This window comes from Ochotona princeps, chromosome 26 (genome assembly GCF_030435755.1).
Source record: "Ochotona princeps isolate mOchPri1 chromosome 26, mOchPri1.hap1, whole genome shotgun sequence".
In the NCBI taxonomy this organism is placed as follows: domain Eukaryota; kingdom Metazoa; phylum Chordata; class Mammalia; order Lagomorpha; family Ochotonidae; genus Ochotona; species Ochotona princeps.
In genome coordinates this window covers 6,882,830-6,904,783 of record NC_080857.1, presented here as the reverse complement: position 1 = coordinate 6,904,783, position 21,954 = coordinate 6,882,830, and the positions used below count along the sequence as shown (strand labels likewise).

General features: G+C 54.1%; 1 protein-coding gene and 1 pseudogene across 1 annotated transcript; both read left to right on the top strand.

The window, feature by feature from the left end:
• Nucleotides 1–19,620: 19,620 nt before the first annotated feature.
• On the top strand, nt 19,621–20,109 carry LOC131477922 (ubiquitin-like protein FUBI). The gene is made up of 2 exons (XM_058655649.1): nt 19,621–19,887; nt 19,997–20,109. The coding sequence occupies exons 1-2, from the start codon at nt 19,683–19,685 to the stop codon at nt 20,107–20,109; spliced, it is 318 nt and encodes a 105-aa protein (XP_058511632.1). The 5' UTR covers nt 19,621–19,682.
• A 180-nt stretch (nt 20,110–20,289) lies between these two features.
• LOC101528050 (STING ER exit protein-like) lies at nt 20,290–21,954 on the top strand (annotated as a pseudogene).

Here is a 21,954-nt window from a genome sequence, read left to right as displayed (position 1 = left end):
TCTCTTTGTTTACATTATGCTTGTCCCTCGCCATTAAACACATCATTTCCAGACACACTTCTTTGCGCACTGGAGGAGCCGAACATGAGGTGACCCCAACCTGAGCTGGGAGCTCCGAGGCTGGAAATGGAGGTGCCTCATTGGAGGTGCACAGCTGGTCCGTCCAGGACATTGGGCCCTCATGGTTCTTCACTTTGACAAGGCATAAAGCATCTGGGGCTCAAGAGCTTGGGTGCTTGGGGAATAACCTCTTGGGCATCAGCCAGGCAGTGCCAACCCTTACACGGCCAGGCTGGCTTTGGGGGCGTTGGTGGTCAGGCTTTTGAGAGCAACGGGGCTCAAAGCAACACCTCTGTGGCCTACAGCCCCCAGTGCTTGGGGCAGTAGCTCCTGGAGCCACGCTGATGTGGCTGGAGATCGGCCCTCCAGGGTGACTGCCGCCTCCCTGTCCTTGTCCCGCGTGTCCCCCCACTCCCCCACCGGGCTGCTTCCTTGGATTCTCTCGTTGGCCTCTTTCCTCTGTAACTCCATAGACACTGCTTAGGAGTCAGATGCCTTTTAGCGACCTGTTTCTGTTATTTTTTGGAAGTTTTATTTTTACTAAAAGGAAGATTTACAGAGAAGGAAAGACATAGAGAAAGATCTTCTATCCACTGGTTCACTCCCCAAGTGGCCGCAACAGCCAGACCTGAGCCAGTCCAAAGCCAGGAACAAGGAACTTCTGGGTCTCCCACGCAGGTGCAGGGTCCCAAGGCCTTGGGCCGTCCTCTACTGCTTTTCCAGGCCACAGGCAGGGAGTTTGATGGGAAATAGAGCACCTGGGACACGAACCAGCACCCATATGGAATCCCAGCGAATGCAAGGTGAGGATTTAGCCAGTAGGCCATGGGATCCCCAGTGGTAGCAATGTGAGGATTAGCCACTGAGCTGTCACACTGGGCCTGCGAAATATGTTTTGAAATATACGCAGTTTTCATAATACATGCTTTTCACAAATTCTTTGAAGACCTCCCTTATATGTAGATCCTGGGCCATACAAGGAGAGTGTTTCCTACTGGGAAATTTATTCAAAAGGCAGACAGATCTATTTCCTGCATCACTCATGGACGCTCTTGGTCCATGTCTCCCATGTGGGTGGCAGGGACCCAACTACTTAATCCATCTCCTGCTGCCACCCAGGGGGTGCATTAGCAGGAAGCTGGCACTGGAAGCAGGTGGAGCTGGCCTTGAACCAAGCACCCTGGTACGGGGTAAGGGCCTCCCAAGTGGCATCTTCACCACTCTGCCAAATGCCAATTGCAGGATCTCTCATACTGACATGATTTCCAGGGCTTTACTTGACCTACACACCCTATAAATCCTTTACAAGTTTGAGTGCAGTGTTCAATGGGTGCGTTAAGGGGAGATGTAAAGGTCATCTTGGTGTGTTAGAGCTTCCTCTGAACTTGGTCTGAATCCAAAAAGGCAGAAGTTTCTACTTCCTGGCCAGCCAGATTCCGACCCGGCTCCTCCGTGGGGGGCTCAGCCCCTGCTCTGACCTGGGAGCCGTGGGATCTGGAGCAGGATCATGCAAGTCTGGTCTGCTGAACGCGCTTGAAAGCTCTCTCCCTTCTAGCTTGGGAACATTTCTGGAGCATGATGGAAGCCAGGTTGTGCACTTAGAGTGGAAACAGCACAGCCTCATCCCTGTGTGCTACCAGACTCCCTGCCGGCGTGGCCGCCCAGCCCGCGCTGCGCTGTGTCTAAAGCTGTGTCCAGGCGGTGCATGTTCTTGGCCCTGGAAGTAGTTTGACAAAGCATTTCCGGGATTATTTTCCTCTGGTCTACTCAAGTCCTGAGTTGGGTTTGTTTCAGTATTTTCTGGCTATCCGCTGCAGGGGTTCTGAGGGGCTGCCGCCTAGTCCCAGGCCCCAGAAACTTGTGGACCTCATGCAGGGTACGCAGGAGTGCTAAAGGCAGCTACCTTCCCGGTGCAGTGGATTCGGAGACACATATAGTCACATACACAGGCATGCTGCACACACGCACATCACAGATACACTGCATGTGCCACATGCATGTCGCCATGCACACACAGGCGTGTCGCCAGAGCTCCTACACCTTGTCTGTAGGTGTTCATTGGAAGACTTTCCTTTTTAAAGGTTTTTATTGGAAAGGCAGAGTCCCAAAGAGAAGGAGAAACGGAGACCTTCATCCACGGGGTCACCTTTCCAAATGGCTGTAACAGCTGGGGCTGGGCCAAGCTCAGCCAGGAGCTTCATGTGGGTCTCCCATGTGGGTGCGGGGGCTCAAACTGGCCAGTCTGTCTTTCTTTCCCAGGCACATAACAGGGAGCTGGGCACAAGGGGCAGCCAGCGCACAAACAAGTGCCTGGATGTAATGTCAGTATCACGGGTAGTGGCTTACCTCATTATGTCACAAGACTGTTCCCCATAGATAATTTTAAGATTTCTCTTTCTTTAGACTTATGCTTACTGAAGACTCAGATGCTTATTGAACAAAACCTCCGTGGCCACTTGTGGAGTGAATCAGCGAATGGAGGATCTAGTCTGTCTCTCCTCTGTAAATCTGACTTCCCAATAAAATTTAAAAAACAAAGAAAGAAAGAAAAAGAACTGGTGCCCATATAGGATCCTTCAGCCACTAGGCTATCGCGTCGGGCCCATGGCCCCAGCTTCTTTCCTCTCCCTCCTGGTTGTCTGAGTTGAGACCGAACCACCCTCCCTCCTGAACTGTTGGTGAGGATGTGTTGTGCCTTGCTGCTGCAGCCTGGCACACCTAGGGTTGGAGTTTGTGTTTTGCTTATTGCTTGCTTTGATAGAGCCCTCTGCGCAGGCCGTGGGCCCCGGAACTCCTCATGCTCAATTCTCCAGCTTCGCCAGCAAGCACGCTACGCTGGAGAGCCCAGAGTCCTCCAAGGAGTTACAATTGTGATCAAACACAGCTTTGTCGTCACATAGCTATGGGTTTGGACTCTGGTTGTAAAAGAAACTGGCTTACCAAGTCAGTCTGGCTTGAGTCTTCTGTTTCCCATTTTGACTAGAACCTTCCAGTGGCTTTTTGTTTGTTTGTTTGTTTGTTTGATATTCACTTTATTTTATTAAATTTATTCCTTAATTACATTGTGTTGTAATTACATAGAATCTGGGATTCTCCCCCCACCTCCCCCATGGTGGGTTCCTCCACCCTGCCGCATAACCACAGTTCAAGTTCAGTTGAAATTCCCTCTTTGCAAGTATGGTTTTGGCAGTGGCAGGGCAGTCCTGCTGAGCGCTAATGGCTCTCCGTCAGTGTGAGAAGAAGCAGGTGTGCGTTCCGTTGCCGGCTGGTTGGTGTCTGGCTCTTGGGGACAAGTACTCCACCAGCCAGCCACCCAGCAGGAAATGACCTCTCTCCAGAAGGTGAACAAGAGGCCACGCTGGGGTTTAGCCTTCAAATTGGACCTAAACGCACTTTGAAGCACTGGGGTCCTCCCCCAATGATTAGAATGATATCCCTCCTTGTGGAACATGCAGCGCAGTGTGGGGGAAGCACCACTCCTCCAGGGACCCTTGAGTGGCTGAGAAGTCATCTTCTGGGGGCTGCTTCCTCCCAGGCACGCATGGCAAGCTCTGGAAGCAGAGGGAGAGCCGCCCCCCATGGAGGTCACACCAGACGAGCAGTTTCCGGCTTTTGTTGTATTTCTACATTTGATCTTAGCCAAAAGGCCGAGAAGCGATTGTGTTGTATTCCTGGGTCCTGGAATAAACAAATATGTGGTCATTGTGGAAGTTCCAAGGAGTCCTTGTGCAGAACAGCACTGCCCTACCACGCCCATTTCCAGCGACCCTACCACGCCCAAGCGGGGAAAAGTGAGATTCGGGCACGTGGCACCTGTATGTCAGTGGTGAACAGTAAGCACTGAATGGTGGCCAGGTGGACGGGGCAGCCATGGCCACTGCTGAGCAGGTTCTTCCCCTTGGGGATGAGCTGACCTTGGCGTACTTCCCTCCTTGGGTGTGCAGCTGGGACCTGTGCCTGGGCCGGTGCTGGGGCTGGTGTACTCGCTCAAACACCTGCAGTGACTGGGCCGGGCTGGGCTGGAGCAGGGAGGTCTCCCACTGGGCCCGGAACTCAACTGAGCCATCAGCACTGCCAGTCAGGAAGCTGGGTCAGGGGCCACACCCAGGAAGCAAGCTTCCTAAACAGTGTTTTAACTAGACCGAGTGCCCACCCACCCCTAACCTAGATGCCTTTCCCTTCCCTTGCCTCTGCTTCCTTCTGCGTCAGCTGGATTCACTGGCAGCTGCCCCCCAAAGATGACTGCCCTCCCATGGCCACCACCATGTCAAGGTCCCTTGAAGCTTAGGGTGGAGGCTGCTACACCTGGTCCGAGCACCTGCCTCCGGGATATGGACGCCAGTGAGGGTCTCAAGCATGCCAAGAATGTGGTTTTGCAGCAGAAACATACAGAACATGGACGTCTCTGCAGCTACATCTGAATTTTTCCAATGTCCCTGGCAACTCCATTTGAGAGGGAGGGGAGCTCCTTTGAAGCCTTGGGGTGGGGGCGGGGTCCACAGCTGTCACAGATCAGAACAACTCCACTGGGCTCTGCTGTTTTGCTTTCAAGCCCAGTCGAGATGCGTCCCCAGGGAGAGTTGGAAATCACACATGAGGAGCATCTGCAGCTGCTGAGAGACAGCTGGAGCTGCTGGAGTCACAGACACTCCCTAGGGTCTTGATGCTTGCTGCAGGCACCGGGCTGTGCAGTCCGGGGGTTCAGGCAAGCTTCGGCTCTTCACCCAGCAGCACGGCTGCACCCCTGGCCCCCTTGGCTCCCTGAGGAGCCTCTGACCTCTCCCACCTCTGATTAGGGCCACCACTGCCTCGGCTCACTCTGACCCCTCCCACTCCTGCAGGAGAGCTGGAGTCCCCACTGACGGGCAGGTGCAGCGGCTTGGAGCCTCGTAGACGCAGGCTCTCCCATGCCCCAGGCCAGCTCTGGAGCCCCGGACTTGTCTATGAGGGACAAAGCTGCCAGGGCCAGAGGTTGGAGGGCAGGAAGGTACAGTTGTCTGGGGAGAACAGTGCATGCGGTCTGGACAGAAAACTGCCCTGGCCCCTCCTCCCACCCACCCACCACTGGCCCTTAATTTAAGTCCTCTCCTGCAGGGCTTGTTAGTAGTCCCAATAGCTCTTGTTTATTGAGGATATGCAAGTTGGTTGCTCAGAAACTTGGCGTCCTCCTGTTAACTTGGTTGATCATGGCCGTGGCTGATGTGCGCCTGCGGTAACAGCAACTGAACCGAGCGGTCAGTGTTGGTTTTGCATTTTGGTGGCGGATGGTATGTATGTGGCCAGGTGACACAATGAACCCTAGCAGTGGCTTCCTACAATCACCTGTAGAAAATGACCATGACCTGTCATTGACACAGTGAGAGAGCCACAGGTGTAAACAGAGGGGTGGACACCTCAGCCCGCTGCCCCGACTCTCAAGTTAGTGTAGTCACTGCTTGGGGTACAGCCCCTCCAGAGAGGCACCTGCACCTGCCATCAAGACCCAATGAGAGGGCCCGGCGGCGTGGCCTAGCGGCTAAAAGTCCTCGCCTTGAACGCGCCGGGATGCCATATGGACGCCGGTTCTAATCCTGGAAGCTCCACTTCCCATCCAGCTCCCTGCTTGTGGCCTGGGAAAGCAGTCGAGGATGGCCCAAAGCTTTGGGACCCTGCACCTGCGCGGGAGACCCGGAAGAGGTTCCTGGTTCCCGGCATCGGATTGGCGCACACCAGCCCGTTGCGGCTCACTTGTGGAGTGAATCATCGGACGGAAGATCTTCCTCTCTGCCTCTCCTCCTTTCTGTATATCCGGCTTTCCAATAATAATAAAATCTTTAAAAAAAAAAAAAAAAAGACCCAATTAGAGGGGCCCAGCACAGTAGCCTAGTGACTAAATCCTTGCCTTCTATGCCCCGGGATCCCATATGGGCACTGGTTTGTGTCCTGGCTGTTCGTCTTCCCACCCAACTCACTTCTTACAGCCTGGGAGAGCAGTAGAGGATGGCCCAAAGCCTTGGAACCCTGCACCTGCATGGAAGACCCAGAAGAAGCTCCTGGCTCCTGGCTTCAGACGGGTTTAGCTCTAGCTGTTATGACCATTTGGAGAGTGAACCAGTGGATCGAAGACCCTTTTCTCTGTCTCTCCTTCTCTCTCTGGAAGTCTTTTTCTTTTTTTTTTTTTTTTAAGATATATTTATTTTTGTTACAAAGTCAGATATACAGAGAGGAGGAGAAACAGAGAGGAAGATCTTCCACCTAATGACTCACTCCCCAAGTGACCGCAACGGCCGGTGCTGTGCCGATCCAAAGCCAGGAACCAGGAACCTCTTCCGGGTCTCCCACACAGGTGCAGGGTCCCAAAGCTTTGGGCCATCCTCGACTGCTTTCCCAGGCCACAAGCAGGGAGCTGGATAGGAAGTGGAGCTGCAGGGATTAGAACTGGCGCCCACATGGGATCCCGGGGCTTTCAAGGCAAGGACTTTAGCCACTAGGCCATGCCGCCGGGCCAATGAAAGTCTTATTCAATAAAAATAATTTTTTTTTTTTTTTTACAAAATGTCAACCTAAAAGCCAGCATGACAGATTTATTGGATTTCGACTCCCCTGTGGTTACCTTGGCAAGGCCAGACCAAATGATTTCGCGGCTGACATGGCCCGTGGGCCTGACATCGGCTCCAAGAAGAAAGTCTTGCAAAACTAAAGGTGTCTCTGGGCTCGGCAGCGTGGCCTAGTGGCTAAGGTCCTCGCCTTGATCCCATATGGCTGCTGGTTCTAATCCCGGCAGCTCCACTTCCTCTCTATCTCTCCTCCTCTCAGTATATCTGACTTTGTAATAAAAATAAAATTAAAAATAAATAAATAAATAAAGGTGTATCCCAGGCCAGGCCCCCCACGGTGAACGTTGGTGTCATTTGACCCCCTAAGCACCGAGTTACATGCAGTGGCCCGGCCAAGGCCTCAGAACCAGGAGGCCAGCACTGCAACAGGGCTGGTCAATGTCGGGGCCATGCTTCCTCCCTCTTTGCTGACAAGTCACAGGGAGCCTTGGCTATGTGGGTATCGCCCCCATCCAGGCTTTTGTCTTCTTAAAGGAATGTGAGACTGAAATGCAATCTCTCTGTGGGTGCTTTGGAGAAGGAAAAACACACAAGTTCAAGGTCAGAGTGAAAAATACCACTTAGACCATTGCTCCACATAACCACAACAGACCAAGCTCCCTGCCAAGTGCTTGGCCAACCAGGGTCTCTCAGAGCCTGCTTCCTCCTGTGTGGAACAACCACCCATCTTCCCCTGGGACTGCAAGGATTCCAGGAGCTGACACATTTGCCAGTGACTGGTTCTGCCCTGTGTGGGGCAGTGGCTGGAGAAATGCAGGGTCCTTTGCCCAAAGTCTCCTGCTGTTCACTGGGGAAACCCCCAGGACTTGGGAGGTGGTCCGGAGCACCTGTGCCAACACCTGTGCCAGCTGCCCCCTGAGGAGCAGACCTCTGCAGGCTCCATAGCCTCGGTCAGCCCATGCGGCTCTCTGTTCCAGGCCAAAGCACAATTAAATCCTGGAGCAGCAAGCACGGATAATTACGGGTAAGGCTTGCTAGGCGTGACTCCAACTAATGCCCAGTCACAGGCAATTAACACTTGTCACGTAATTAGGCTGCTCTGTTGGCAGGAGGGGAGAAGGCAGCCTGTTTGTCTGGAGAGGCAGATGGAGGGCTGGGACAAGTGGGCCGGACACAGGCCAGACGGGTGCAGGAGCCCAGGCTAGGGGCATGCGCCCACTGCCCTCTCTGTGTGGAGGTCACATGGGGAGCTCTGTCCACAAGTGGTTCTGCCTACATCTTGTTGCATCATGAGCCTGGGGGGGTTCAGTTTGAGTTATGGCAAAGTGGGGAAATAAATGACTCTGATTTTGATGTTGTGTGTTGGTGCTCTGAAGGATTGTGCACCTGCAGGGTACCAATGTCCACATGGAAAGGGCAACTGGGAGAGCTTCCTCCTGCTCCTCGTGCCACTTCATCCCAGCAAATTCAAACCCATGTTCTCTCCCTCACTTTGTTTTTTCAAGACTTATTTTATTTATTTGATAGAATGGAGAGAGAGAGAGAGATATCTCCCATCCACTGGTTCACTCTCCGAATGGCCTCAACAGCCAGAGCTGAGTCAATCCAAAGCCAGGAGCCAGGAGCTTCTTCTGGGTCATCCTTTTACTGTTTTCCCAGGCCATGAGAAGGTGGATGGAAGCAGGGAGCTGGAACACAAATCAGCACCCATATAGGCTACCGGCAGGGGTAAGGAGAAGTTTAGCCCACTACTCCACAGTGCTGGCCCCTACCTGTTTTTCAAAAAAGAAATATTGACAAATATACTGTTTTCACTTTTTGTTTTAATTTGAAAGCATCCCTTTAGGGTGATGAGGCCACTCTGCGCACACCATAATGAGGAATACCCGCCACTGGACATGTGTCCAGAGGCACGGGCTTCTGCTGTGGTCTCTGGGCCAGTGTGATGTGTGTCTTGGCCTAGCACGGCACGAGGGTTCCATGGCAGAGGGGGCTAGGCAGGTGCGGTCAGGGAGTCAGCAGGAAGTCCACATCTCATCTCTTCCTCCCTGTGTTGCTGTGACTCAAACACTGTGCCAGCAACAACAACTCTCTAGATTGCTTTTAACTCTCGCTTTCTTCAGTTGGCTAATTTTTCTATTTTAAAGGCACCTTGTACGTGCCTGGATCCCATATGGGCACCAGGTCTAATCCTGGCAGCCCTGCTACTCATCCAGCTCTCTGCTTGTGACCTGGGAAAGCCCTGGGACCCTGCACCCACTTGGGAGAGGCTCCAGGCTCCTGACTTTGGATCAGTGCAGCTCCAGCCATCGTAGACACTTGGAGAGTGAATCAATGGACAGAAGATCTTTGTCTCTGTCTCTCTTCCTCTGTATACTTGACTTTCCAATAAAAATTTTTAAATGTCTTTTTTTAAAAAAAAAAAAAAAAAAGGTCATCTCTAGCTGGAAGCAGGACAGAAGGGAGGAGGGCACGAATGATCCTTTCCGACTCTTGGCAAGCTTTCTGGGGACAGGTACTTAGAGAGCCTGGGCTCATGGCTCCTGCTCATGCCCACTCTGAGGACGGCAGGTGATGTCTCAAGGACTGTCCACCCAGGAGGGAGACCCGGATGGAGTGACCATCCCCAGCCTCAGCCTGGCCCAGGCCCAGGCCTACGTGGGCATTTGGGAAGTGAACCTGCTGATAAAAACTTGCTCTTCCCTTTCTCTCTTTTTAATACTTTTTTTAAAAAATGTACAAGTACGCTGTGTATTTCTTTAAAGGAGACGACTTGGAGCCTCAGACTGTGGGCAACAGTTGCTGTGGGTCTTGGCTGGGGACTTGAAGCAGACATACTGCCGATGAGCGGGTACGGGGCAGGGCAGGCACCGGCTAGTGCGTTTACAGAAACTACACTTCTCAGTGCTCATGTAAACCCGAGTTTGCTCTCAAAGACTAAGTCTATAAATTGTTAGAAGTTCTCATTTTGCTTTGTTTCCCAAAGCACGGCGCCTGGGCAGTGTCAGCAGGCTGGTGACATGCAAGCCACAGGCTGTGTGTCTTCCAGCGGCTCTGGGCAGGCTCCTGGACTGGGAGACTGCTCAGCTGTACAATCGGGTCGCCGCGGGGACAGCCGCAGCCAGGGCTTCGGAGCAGCCATTCATCACACCGGGGGTGGGAGGCATGTGTTCTCCAGGGATGCTCACACAACAGGTGCCTGGGGACAGGCAGGCTCAGAGCAGGGCTGGACACAAGTCCCTAACGGTCAGCCTGGCCGTGGCGACACAGGCACACTGGACACCCTGAGACAGCCCCCGGGGTGAGGATTCCAGCCTCAACCTCCTTGCCTGTCACAGGAACGCCATGACTTCAGTTTCTTTCCTCCCCTCCTCTGTTAAATCCCCCTGGAGCTGGCAGCGCTGGCTCTGTCCTGGACCCCGCATGGGCTGGTTTGTACTTAGAGTTTTACGGAATTTACATTGGTTTTGAACAATTGCATCCACTGCTTTGAATAGCTCACAGTGGCTTCCAATGCATATCTTCATGGTTTCAAAGAATGACTGCAGATCTGTTGCATGGCCCGTGTGGGTCAAACATCTAGATGCTCTGAATGTCACCCCAGCATCGCCACCCCCCATGTATCTTTATTCAGCCAGGAAACAAACCTTCGCTGGCACTTTCTGGGTCCCTGACTGCAGGGAGTGAAAACAGACATCGCACACGTGCACACACACACGTGTGCACACTCAGCATTGGGTTTGGTCTTGCCTGATCCTGAACAGCGCGTCCGAGGCCACAGGATGGACGCTCCCTCCATGGGAGGTAGCCCTGTCTCACAGTGTCGCTTCCTGGTCACAGAATGTTCTGTGCATTGGCAGACCCATTTAGTGCTGAGCATTTAGCCCAAGGCTTTGTGCAAATTTATGATTCCTTCTTGTTCTTTTCTCGCAGTAAAATAGGAGCGACCTTCAAAGTGTCTGGACAGGAGATACTATGAACAAATTGTGCAGATTTCAATTTGCACTGGGGGAGGGAGATGGCAAAAGACACCTCTCTTTAGTTCCACTTCTGCCACAGTCTTTTTGAAGTACCCGCACGCACATAACAAAGATGAAGGTCTCCCTTGCTTCAGGGACCTCAGGTACGTCTGCACCTGGCTTACTGCACTTCACGTCCTGTTCCCCAGCTTCACCACATTACACTAGGGCATGCAAGCCCCTTCCCAGCTAAGGCTAAATACCATTGCCGGGTTTGGCTTTATCCTGTGAGGTTTACCCATTCAATGAATCTCATTATCTGAATGGTCGAATAACAGAGAGAAGGGGTGAAAGACAGACAGACAGAGATCTTCTATCCATCTACTGGTTCATGCCCCAGATGGCTGTGATGGCCAGGGCTGGGCTAGCTGAAGCCAAGAGCCAGGAGCCAGGAGCCAGGAGCCAGGAGCCAGGAGCCCCATCTGGATTTGTCACATGACCGGCAGGGGACTAAGTCCTTGAAACCTCTTCTGTTCTTTTCCCAGGCACATTAGCAGGGAGCTGGGACTCACCATGGCACTTTGATGTAAAGTGTTGACATCGCAAGTGGAGCTTAATCCGCCGCCCCACAGCACAGGCGCCTGGGTGTTTCTTTGGGCTAAGACACCTGGACATGGAGTTGCTGGGAGCCAAGTATTTATTACCATGCCAGCTTTCTCCCTAGTCACAGGGTAAGGATTTGTATCCCCTGCACCCTGACTACATTGACTAATTTAAACACAAAATCCATCACTGGTGTAATTCTCCACGGACAGGGAGATCGCAGGAGCAGGAGCTGCCCCCTGGCCAGGACCAGCAGTGCTGGGCTTGCCCATTTGTCCTCTTATTCCTCCTTTTCCCCCGACCGAGTGACCTGCAGGCTCCACTGTTCTCTGCCTTCATGTGCCTGCATGTGCATTGCTTTACAGCTCCTTGCCATGACCGGCGGAACCTTGAGACATCTTACTGTTTTCTAACCTACAGCCCCACACAGAAGCTGCCCAGGTGTGTCCTGTCACTCTCCTGGGATTCCTCTGCCCTGCAGCCACATGCAGGCTCCACTCCTTGCGTGGGAGCTTTGCGTGGGACTGTGGCGTTGTTACAACCCGATGGATATGCCCACCCAAAAGGCACCTACTGTTCCCATCGCTTTGATTGCTGACAAAGCTAAGTGTGTCTGCTGGGGTGTGTTGCTCATTTGTGCACTGCCCGGTGCTCATGCCTCCTGTCCCCTTGCTCTGCTGGACTTATGCCAGCACTTGGATGACCGGACATGACCTGCTGGAAGCAGCCCTGGCCTTGTACCCTTGGGTCAGCCTCTTGACCAGGGTTTTGCAAAGGCGCAGGTGTTGGCTCTGCATAAGCGAGGATGCCCCATCTGGTTTTTTACAACCTACCAAGGACAGAAGAGCAGTTCCTGTTTGGGTTTCACACTTCCTGTGGGCTCTGATGTGCAACCCCCTGTTCCCCACCCCACCATCCCCGGCATGTCCAAGAGGCCACCTGCTGAGTGTCAGCCCAGTCAGGCCTCCAGGGCTGTGGGGGACCCACACCTCCCGGCCTGGGCTGTGCCCCTGAAGAAAGGCATGCAGTCAGAGGGAAGTTCCAGGGACTGCATCGGGATCCCAGCAGCCCCGTAGCCAGCCCAGGACCCAGCCCTGGTTTCCCCTACTGATCCTGGAGAAGCCCCAGACTGAGGTCAAGGTTGTCCGCTCTTCCAGAAAGATAGAAAGTGCTGAGTCACGGAATCAGAGGAGCCAACTCAGCAGTGCCGCCAGGACACCCTCCTCACTGCTCCGCCTCACTGCCTGTCACTGTCGTTTGCAGGCAGGCCTCCAGGCATGGCCCTCTCGCTTTCAGGTTTTAAGACTTATTCTATGTTTATCTGAAAGAAAGATTTACATAGAAAAGGAGAAAGAGAGAGGTCTTCGGTATACTTGTATGTTCCCCAAATGGCCACAACAACCAGAGCAGAGCCGAGCAGAGCCAGAAGCCAGGAACCACATGGCTGCAGGGACCCAAGGACTTGAGCCATCCTCCACTACTCTCCCAGGCCACAAGCAGGGAGCTGGATGGGAAGTGGGGCTGCTGGGATTAGAACCAGTGCCCATGCAATGCTGGTGCTGCATGGTGGTGGGCGATTAGCCTATAGGGCCACCAGCCACTGTCCCTCTTTCTTGTAGCCAGGGAAAGGGAAACGTAAGGACAGCATCTTCTGTAATTCAGAGGCCTCACATTTCACCCTCCCCCACCTCGGGTCTTGGCTCTTTCTAATGCAGGAAAATTTTCATGGAAACTCATTTTCCCATAATCATTACCCCCATTGGAGCCACCACACCCCCATGCCCTTCCCAGATGATGATGGAGTGAACTTCAGCATCACAGACTTTCCTGTTTCGGGGCTGCAGTGGGGCCTGCATGAGGTCAGGTTCGTCTGTTTGGACATCATTTTCACGTTAATCACATCTAAAAAATGACAACAAGGGGCCCAGTGCGGTAACCTAGCAGCTAAAGCCCTCAGCTTGCACATGCAAAGATCCCATATGAACACCAGTTCTAATCCTAGCACCCCACTTCCCATTCAGCTGCCTGTTTGTGGCCTGGGAAAGCAGTGGAGGACGGCCCAAGTGCTGGGACTCTGGATGGCTGCACGGCCTTGTGGGGCCCAGCAGGGTTTAAATCCACCTGGGCCCTGCACACATTTTCTGAAACACTTGTCCCCTAGGTGCTACCTTTGTACCCTGCAGGACCCCTGGTGTGTCTAGGGTTCTTTGCTGTTCTCTCCTCTTCCTGCTTCCTCTCTCTCCCAGCTCCCTGGCCTCCTGTCTCTGTTAGATTTTTCTTCTTCTCGTGAACAATGTGTCTGTGCGCCAGGGGGCGCTGCCGTGCAACAAAAGCTGCAAGGGAAGCTTGGGCCTGGAAAAGAGCTTGTCAACCATGCAGGGCAAGTCAGGGGTAGACAGAGCTGGGCTCAAGTCCTGCCCGTGCCAGTCCCAGCCATATAGGAGCACCCTTCTCTGCTCCGGCTCAGGGTGGCTTGGGCCAATGGCTAAGCACACGACTCCATCCACCATGCAAGCTGGAAGCCGCCTAGCCACGGAGCGCTCCTCGCCAGAGCTCAGAGCATGGTCATCGCTTAGAAGTATTGGTAGCCCGTGGCAGGGCAAAGTAAACCGGGATTGGGGGCTTGGCTTCTCGCATCCCTAGTACATGGGATGCTGGCGTGAGTGGCCTGAGACTGTGTTGGGTGCTTACTGGGGTGTCCTGCTGCAGCCCCCAGGCTGCAAGCTGACCCCACTGTCCTGCTAGACACAGGACTAGCTCAGACCTGCTCCTTGGCATAAGAATGATCCCACCTGATCCCCCTGGGAGTCCCCAGCCACGTCCCTCTGCAGTGGAGGAAAGAATGTGGCCCAGCTGGGCCCGGCGGCGTGGTCTAGCTGCTAAAGTCCTCGCCTTGAACACCCCGGGATCCCATATGGGCGCCGGTTCTAATCCAGGCAGCTCCACTTCCCATCCAGCTCCCTGCTTGTGGCCTGGGAAAGCAGTCGAGGACGGCCCAAAACTTTGGGACCTTGCACCTGTGTGGGAGACCCGGAAGAGGTTCCTGGTTCCTGGCTTTGGATCGGCGCGCACCGGCCGTTGCGGCTCACTTGGGGAGTGAAACATCGGATGGAAGATCTTCTTCTCTGTCTCTCCTTCTCTCTGTATATCTGGCTTTCCAATAATAATAAATCTTAACAAAAAAAAAAAAAAACAAAAAACAAAAAACAAAGAATGTGGCCCAGCAGGGAATATCCAAGGCAGGCTGCAGGACCTGCATTCAGGTAAGACCCTGTTTGTGTGTGTGTGTATGTGTGCGTGCACGTGCGTGTACACTCAACATGTGCAAACGTGTAGCGTGTGTGCACAGTGTGGGGAATAGCAGTGGTGTCTGAAAACAAGCCCCGGGGCTGGCCCTGACTCCTGAGCCAGCCGGCAGAAGCAGTTCCTGTGGCCATAGCCTGCAATCTCTCTGGGTCACAGCAAATGAGTTATGGATGTTTCCACCAGCGTGGGAAGAAACAGGACCCAGGTGGCTTCCAGCTGCACTCATAAGTGGCCTTCTGCACCCTCTGCTTATCCCTGGCAGCCCCATGCAAGATGCTTCCAGAATCTTCCCTGGAGCCTGCAGCAGCGTGGGGCAGGACTGGGGCAGTCAAGACCAACTTGCACTGGCTGGGCGGACGGGGCTGGGGAGACGCACCTGCTTCCAGTCAGACTGGTTCCAGAGGGGGAGGACGAGCCTCATCTCTGGGTGGGAGCCGCAGCAGCCAGAGACGAGACATGGTGGAGTATGTGAGGAAGACTCTGGGCCCTGGGGGACCAAATGAGAAGGAGCGAAAGCGGGTCTGAGAAAGGCAGTGTGGGAAGACAGGTTGGCTGCAAATTTCCCCTCCTAGAGGAAGACACATGTTTTTAGACTAAAGCTGCACACCAAGTCCCGAGCAGGGCAGAAAGATGCAATGCTCCATTAGACACCTTGTTGGAAGTCCTCCCCACCCCGTGCCTGGGAGAAGCCTGCATCAGGGTGTGTGGGTTGAAGCCCAGGTTCTACGTCTGATTCCAGCTATGTGAGAATAGGGTTAACATGTTGGTGGGGGTGGGGGAGGGTGGTGCTGTGTCATAGTGGGTAAAGCTGCTGCCTATTCCTTGGCATCCCACATGGGTGCCGGTCCATGTCCTGGCTGCTCCGCTTCCAGTCCAGGTCCCTGCTTATGGCCTGGGAAAATAGCAGAAGATGGCTCAAGTCCTTGGCCCCCTGCACCCATAGGGAGACTTGGAAGAAGCTACTGACTCCTGGTTTTGTATCATCTTGCTCTGGCCATTGTGGCCACTTGGGGACTAGCCAGCAGATAGAAGAACTCACCCTGTCTCCCCTCTCTATTAATCTACCTTTCAAATGAAAAAATTTTGAAGTACTACATCAGTGTGCTGAGATTCTAAGATGTGGTCCTGCGGGCAGCACGGGGCTGCAGGAGGAGGTCAAGGGGAAGAGGGACAGCACGGAGCAGTGGCCCTGGTGGGGTTGGACATGGTGAGCCAGAGGGTGGAGCTCTGGGGGAAACTGAGGCATCTGCCTGCCTCTGCCTCCCTCTCCCCTGCCAAGGGCCCAGAGGCACCAGCAGGGACAGTCAGAGGGGAAAATGGGGCCAGATCAGCTTTTCAGCAAGATCTCTGGCATGAGGCAGAAGACAGGAAATCAAGATGAGGGCAGAGCGCTCATAGGGGCAGGGCGGGCAGAGACATGGATGCTGGCACAAGGTGATGTGGGCCTCCTGACCTTGGTGTCCTAGCCCTGGAGGGGAAGCAAATTGTTAGGAGAGATCAGGAGATAAACGGGAAAAGACGCAGGAGCCCGTAGCATAGGTGGAAAAATTTTATCACAAGAGTCACGTGTAAGGACCTGGTTGTTAAAAATGATGTGGGTATCAATGGGGCTGGGGTGGTGGCATGGCAGGCTAAGCCACAGCGTGTGACACCCACATCCCAGGCCAGAGTGTGCAGCTTCCCTGCATTTCCAATCCAGCTCCCTGTTCATGCACTGCAGATGTATGTCCCAAATGGATCAATGACTCAAATGCTTAGGCCTGGCCTCATAAATGGGAGACCCAAACGGAGTGCCCAGCTCTCAGCTTTGGGCTGGCCCAGCCCCGTCTGGAGAGTGACCCAGAGGCTGGAAGACCTCTGTTTCTGTCGCTCTTTCTCCCTCTCTTTCTTAAGATTTATTTTATTTTTACTTGAAAGGGTTACAGAGAGATCTTCCATCTGCTAGTTCACTTCCTGAATGGCTGCAATGGCCAAAACTGAGCCAATCTGAAACAAGGAACCAAGAGCTTCTTCCAGGTCTCCCATGTGGGTGGAGGGTCCCAAGCACTTGAGCCCTCCTCTGCCGCTTTACCAGGCACACAGCAGGGAGCTGGAAGCTGCTGGAACTGGAACTCCTGCTATGGTAGTCTAAATGCTTGTGGTCCCTGCAAGTCACTTGTGTGGGGGTGTCAGAGGTCGGGCCTTTGGGGTGAGGAGGGTGTGAAGACAGAGCTGTTCTGATGGATTAGGGTCCTTACACTAGTGCCCCAAAGATGATTAGCTTCGTGTTGCAGCCCCCGTGGCCACGCTGGGGTCTGGTCCAGCTGTGCTCCTGACTCAGTTGCTTGCTGTTACATGTCCTGGGAGGCCACCTTCTTGGCAGCCCTGGATTGAGTTGCTGGTTTCCCAAGCCAGTGTATGGCACACATCTGGGGGACAGACAAGGAGATAGGAACACTCCCTGTCAGCCTCTCAAATACATGAACCAATTGATTCATAGATAAGAGAATCCTAGAGAGAACACCTTCCCCCTCTACCACAAGACAACAGCAAAAGGCACTATGGATTTCAACTCCAGGGCCACATGTGACCAGCAAGGAAGTCAGCTGGAACCCCGGCCTCGGAGTTCTCACGCCCCAGAACTCTGAGAGCTGAAGTGTGCTTCGAGCCCTGCAGCCTATGGCGTCTTGTCCTAACAGCCTGAACGGCCTGGGGACCTCAGCCCTGGCGCCCAGAAGTGGAGTCCTCCCTGTGGACTCCAGACCAAGAGACCCATCTGATCTTGGACTGGGAATCGCCACAACCTTCTTCCTTGGGGAGCTCCTTTGGTGAAGGTAAGAAAAAGCTGATGAATGTTCTGGGGTGCAGGGCAGGGCCGGGGAGAACCATCATGTCCTTTAGGAACGTTCGATGGTTGGGCACATGCACGCACACAGCCACCTCTGCTGGTGTCAACAAGAATGATGGCACACGGCACTAGCTGCTCTGGCCCCAGCCTGCCGGTTCTCGGCTCTGTGCCGTCACCTCAGTCTACTGCGCTGTGTGTCTTTGCCGCAGGCTGTTCTGCTGCAGGGAAGGGCCTTGGCTGCATCCCAGCCCGGCAGACACTTCGGCTCAACACCCTCCCCCACCCCGACGTAGCCATCCGCGTGGAGCTGTGCACGAGTCCTTGCTCCGAGGAAGTGAAACTGGAATGCAGAAACTCGAGGATGGAGGGTGGAGGGTGGGGGAGGCGGTACACAGAGCTCTCTGGCTCACATCAGGAAGGAAATTGATTTTTATTTCCAAAGTTGGTGATGATTAAATGAACAATGGTTGCCTGGCAACCTGTGAGTGGGGGCCCTTGATGGAAGCCAAAAACAAACAGCAGTCTCTGCTTATACCTCTGGGATGCAGGTCCTCCTGGGCTCCTGCTTGTGAGGAACCAGTACCTCCCACTCCCCAGACACCCTGCCTCATCTTCTTTCCTGACAGGGTAGTCCTAGCTTCCTTCTCCCCAGCCCAGCCTCCCACCTCCCCATCCATCAGAAATGCAAGTGTAGAATATAGTCTTTCACATGCACCATTCGGGATGATGTTGACAGCTCAGCACTGCTCAGGCCCAGCTAAGCCTCATGCCCCGTGAAGCTAGGCTCAGGGTTCAGGGATGGCTCCCTGGCCCCCGGCATCTGTAGTATGCACCTGTGGTTTTCAGTGTACCCATGAACTTTTCTGTTGGTTCCTGGCCAGGTAGGAGCCACTGTAGGGCAGGTGCAGGGGTGAATGGGAGCTCAGAACCTGAGTGGGAAAGCGGAGCAGGCAAAGGGCGGGTAAGGTGAGGGTTTGCAGTGGTGAAGACGTTGCCAGGAGCACCGGCATCCTCCTTGGAGAGCCTGGGGTCAGCCCCAGCTTCGCCCGCTCTCAGTTTCACCAATTCCACCGTCCTTACTAACGCTCACCCTGGAAGGTGGTGGAAGAACACTCAAGAGCCTGGGTCCTTGCCATCACACTGGAAACTGACCTTGCGTTCCCAGCTGCTGGCTTCAGCCTGACCCCAGTCCTGGCTGCTCCAGGCATCTGGGGAGTGAGCCAAGGGGTGGAAGACCTGTGTCTTTCTACTCTGACATTGTCTCTGTGTCTCAAAGAAACAAAGAATGGAGGGAGAAAGGAGAACAAGAAATCCCAGGGAGGAGGGCCACATCTCCGAGACAGGAGGGGGGGGCCAAGGCAGGAGTAATTCTCCAATCCAGTGTTCCCAAAAAGTGAAGCCCCCTGAGGCCTGTGTGCACCGTGGGAATGGGATGGGGAATACCAGAGATGACCCAGATGGTGTGAGCAGCATCTGACCCCAGCCTGGGAAGCCCCGCGGCCCCAGTGGGTGAGCGAAGCCGGTTCCGGTCCTGTTGCAGCCACCATCTGCTCTGCCCTCCCTGTTGCGGGCATGAAGCTTGGCGATCCGAACCCAGGGAGGCTGGATGCGTGCTCCCTGCCCACTGTCCCCTTTCCTCACTTTTGGCACTGCTTTAGGGTGGCAAACTCTGGCCCCTTTCTGGGAACGACTCTGAGACATGCCTTGGGGCTGGGAAGCCACCAGCCAGCGTGAGGACAGACCACCAAAACTGAGAGACAGAAGGCACGCGGTAGCCTACACCATCAGGCCCATGCTGACTTGTGGTGGGAGCGAGTACGGCTGGCACAGCTGCTGAACCCTTGCCTGTTTGGAAGCAATGCCTCCTCTGTGTACAAACAACTAGGAAAACAGTAGCACTCTGGTACCAACTGATGCGGGCAAACGTGATGCAGGAAACCTGCTGAGAAGCCGGCAGGAAGACAGGAATGAGACAGACAAGGCCTCCGAAATGCATCTGTCAGGACTGCCCGCGGCTCCCAGCCTCTCAGATAATCCCCTCCTGTAAGCGGCAAGGTAGTGCCACACAGCAGGAGCCAGGGGTGTCAAGTTCCCATCCCAAAGCCACCAGCAGCCACATGTCCCATGAAGTGTCAGAGTATTGTGTATGAAGTATCTTATTTAGGGCAGCAATAGTATGGCCATGTGGTCAGCACCTGGCAGGGTCATTCATTCCTCACCAACTAGAGGTTCTTCAACCCAAGAACGCCTTCACGCTTCCTCTTTCCCGGCTCTATCTTGGTGGCAGTGGCTCGGCTCGCACACACTGGCGGCCTTTGTTTGCCGTTGGCCGACAGGCAGCTGTTCATCCACGTGCAGGAGCTGCACACCCTCGAGGTGACCGGCCAGGAGATGGTCGCCCAGATCAAGGCTCATGTGGCCTCCCTGGAGGGCATCGCCCTAGAGGACCAGGTCGTGCTGCCCGAGGGCACCCCATTGGAGGATGATGCTGTCCTGACCCAGTGCGGGGTGCAGGCCCTGAGCACGCTAGAGGTGGCCGGACGCATGCTAGGGGGTAAAGTCCACGGCTCCCTGGCCTGCACGGGCAAAGTGCGAGGTCAGACTCGCAGGTGAGTCTGTTCCCTGACTGTGGGGAGCCCCGGGGAAGGCCGGGCAGGGCCAAGAGGTCTGACCTTCCCCCGCCCCCTGCCCGCTTCTCCGCCTAGGTGGCCAAACAGGACAAGAAGAAGCAGAAGACAGGCCGGGCCAAGCGGTGCAAGCAGTACAACCGGCGCATCCTCAATGTGGGGCCCACCTTTGGCAGGAAGAAGGGCCCTAATGCCAACTCCTGGGGCACCCCCACAGCCCTGGTGCTAATCAAGCTGCTTCACCCGCAAAAAAAAAAAAAAAAAAAAAAAAAAAAAAAAAAAAACTACATTGCTTCACACACAATGACCTCGGGGCCTGTTGGTAGACTGAACCCCTGAGACCTGGAGCCCAACCAGGTAATTTTGGATCAATGCTGTGCTCTTACACCCACAAGCAGGAGGAATAGGATGACAGTGCCAAGCCCCTCCATGTCTACTACTCCTTGTGCCCCCAGATGGTGCTGGGCTGGGCTGGCAGTTAGAGAAACTGCTCACGAGGCTCCGGGACCCGACCCGTGTCATTGATGCTGCCAAACATGTTCATGAGTTCTGCAGCACTGAAGATGAGGAGAGTGTTCATGTTCGGAGAGCTGAAGGCATTGTGCAGGAAGAAGCCTGGTCCTCTGGGGTGATGCCCTCCAGGGAGGCCAGCGTGTGGACTGCCTGCCACTCTTCTCCCAGTCCCAGCCAAAGAATGCTCCTGTGACATTCACTGTTGTGGAGCAGCAGGGAAGTCTGGCCAGGCCTTTGGGAAAACAAAGATAGACACCCAGAAGCAAGAGCCTCCTAGGAAGGTGACGATGACCAAACAAACAAGACACAGGCAGGTTCAGCCCTGTCACGGTGTCCACCATTGGTGAAGAGGAAGTAGAGACCGAGGCTAGGGAAACTGCTGACTCGTATGCACAGGAAGAAGTTCCTGGCTCCTGGTTTTAGATTGGCTCAGCTTCAGCCATTGCGGCCGCTTGGGGAGTGAACCATCGGACAGAAGATCTTCCTCTCTGTCTCTCCTCCTCTCTCTATATCTGACTTAGCAATGAAAATAAATAAATCTTTAAAAATTTAAGGAGAAAATGAACTTCTTGATTAATGGACTGCTTCCTTTATTTCCTGATTCTCCTGCATTCTTTAAGGTCTGTAACAGGGATCACTTCTCTGCCTTTTGGCTAAGATCAAGTGTAAGGTCTACACCAGGACCCATTTGAGCCGATAAAAACAGGATTAGTCGTGCCTTTTAGCCAATCACAGCATCATTATTGTGTGAAGTGACTAGCTGAAAACATCCTCCTACCCTCCTTTCTGTAACCCTGCATAAACCTTGAACTTTTGCTGAATAGACAGGACATTCCTCACCAACTTGTCTCCAGCAGTCCCTCAACCAAAGAACGCCGTCCCCTCACTCTGGTTGACCTTGGGGCCTGTTGGCAGATTTATACTCTGAGACTGGGTTGCTGTGCTGGATTGGGTGACCCTACAAGCCTCTCTGGGATGCTGGCACAGGACAGGAGCCAGCTTCCTGGCTCTTGTCTCTGCCACAGTAAGCACGCATCCCGGTGATTGCATTTCTCCCTTATCTTCTCTTTATGACTTCCCTGGGGGAGGTGCTGTACCCTGGGCCTCCATCTGCAAACGAAGCCATTCTCCTGCTGCAGTGGCAGGCTGGGAGATGCTTCCCTCAGGCAGGGATGTTACGTTGCCAAGAGATTATATCTCCAGGTGCCAGGGACTCCCTGTCCTCCGCTCAGGAAATGTTGACAAGCCCTGGGCAGCTCCTGGTGACACGGCGAGTCCCAGATGCAAGCAGGTAGCATGGATCACACCCTGGGCTTGCTGTGTGACCTGGGCCCAGCACTTAGTTCTTCGTGGGTTCTTCATGGGTCAGATGGGATGCATCATTCTTTTTCTTAAACACCAAGGCAGCAGGCGAGGGAGGCATCTCTATCTCCAGCTTGGGTACCTGTGGGGGCTTCTTTTGAGATCAGCCTCATTGACATGCATTTGTGCAGAATGAAATTGTCCAGCCCAGTAACTTTTGA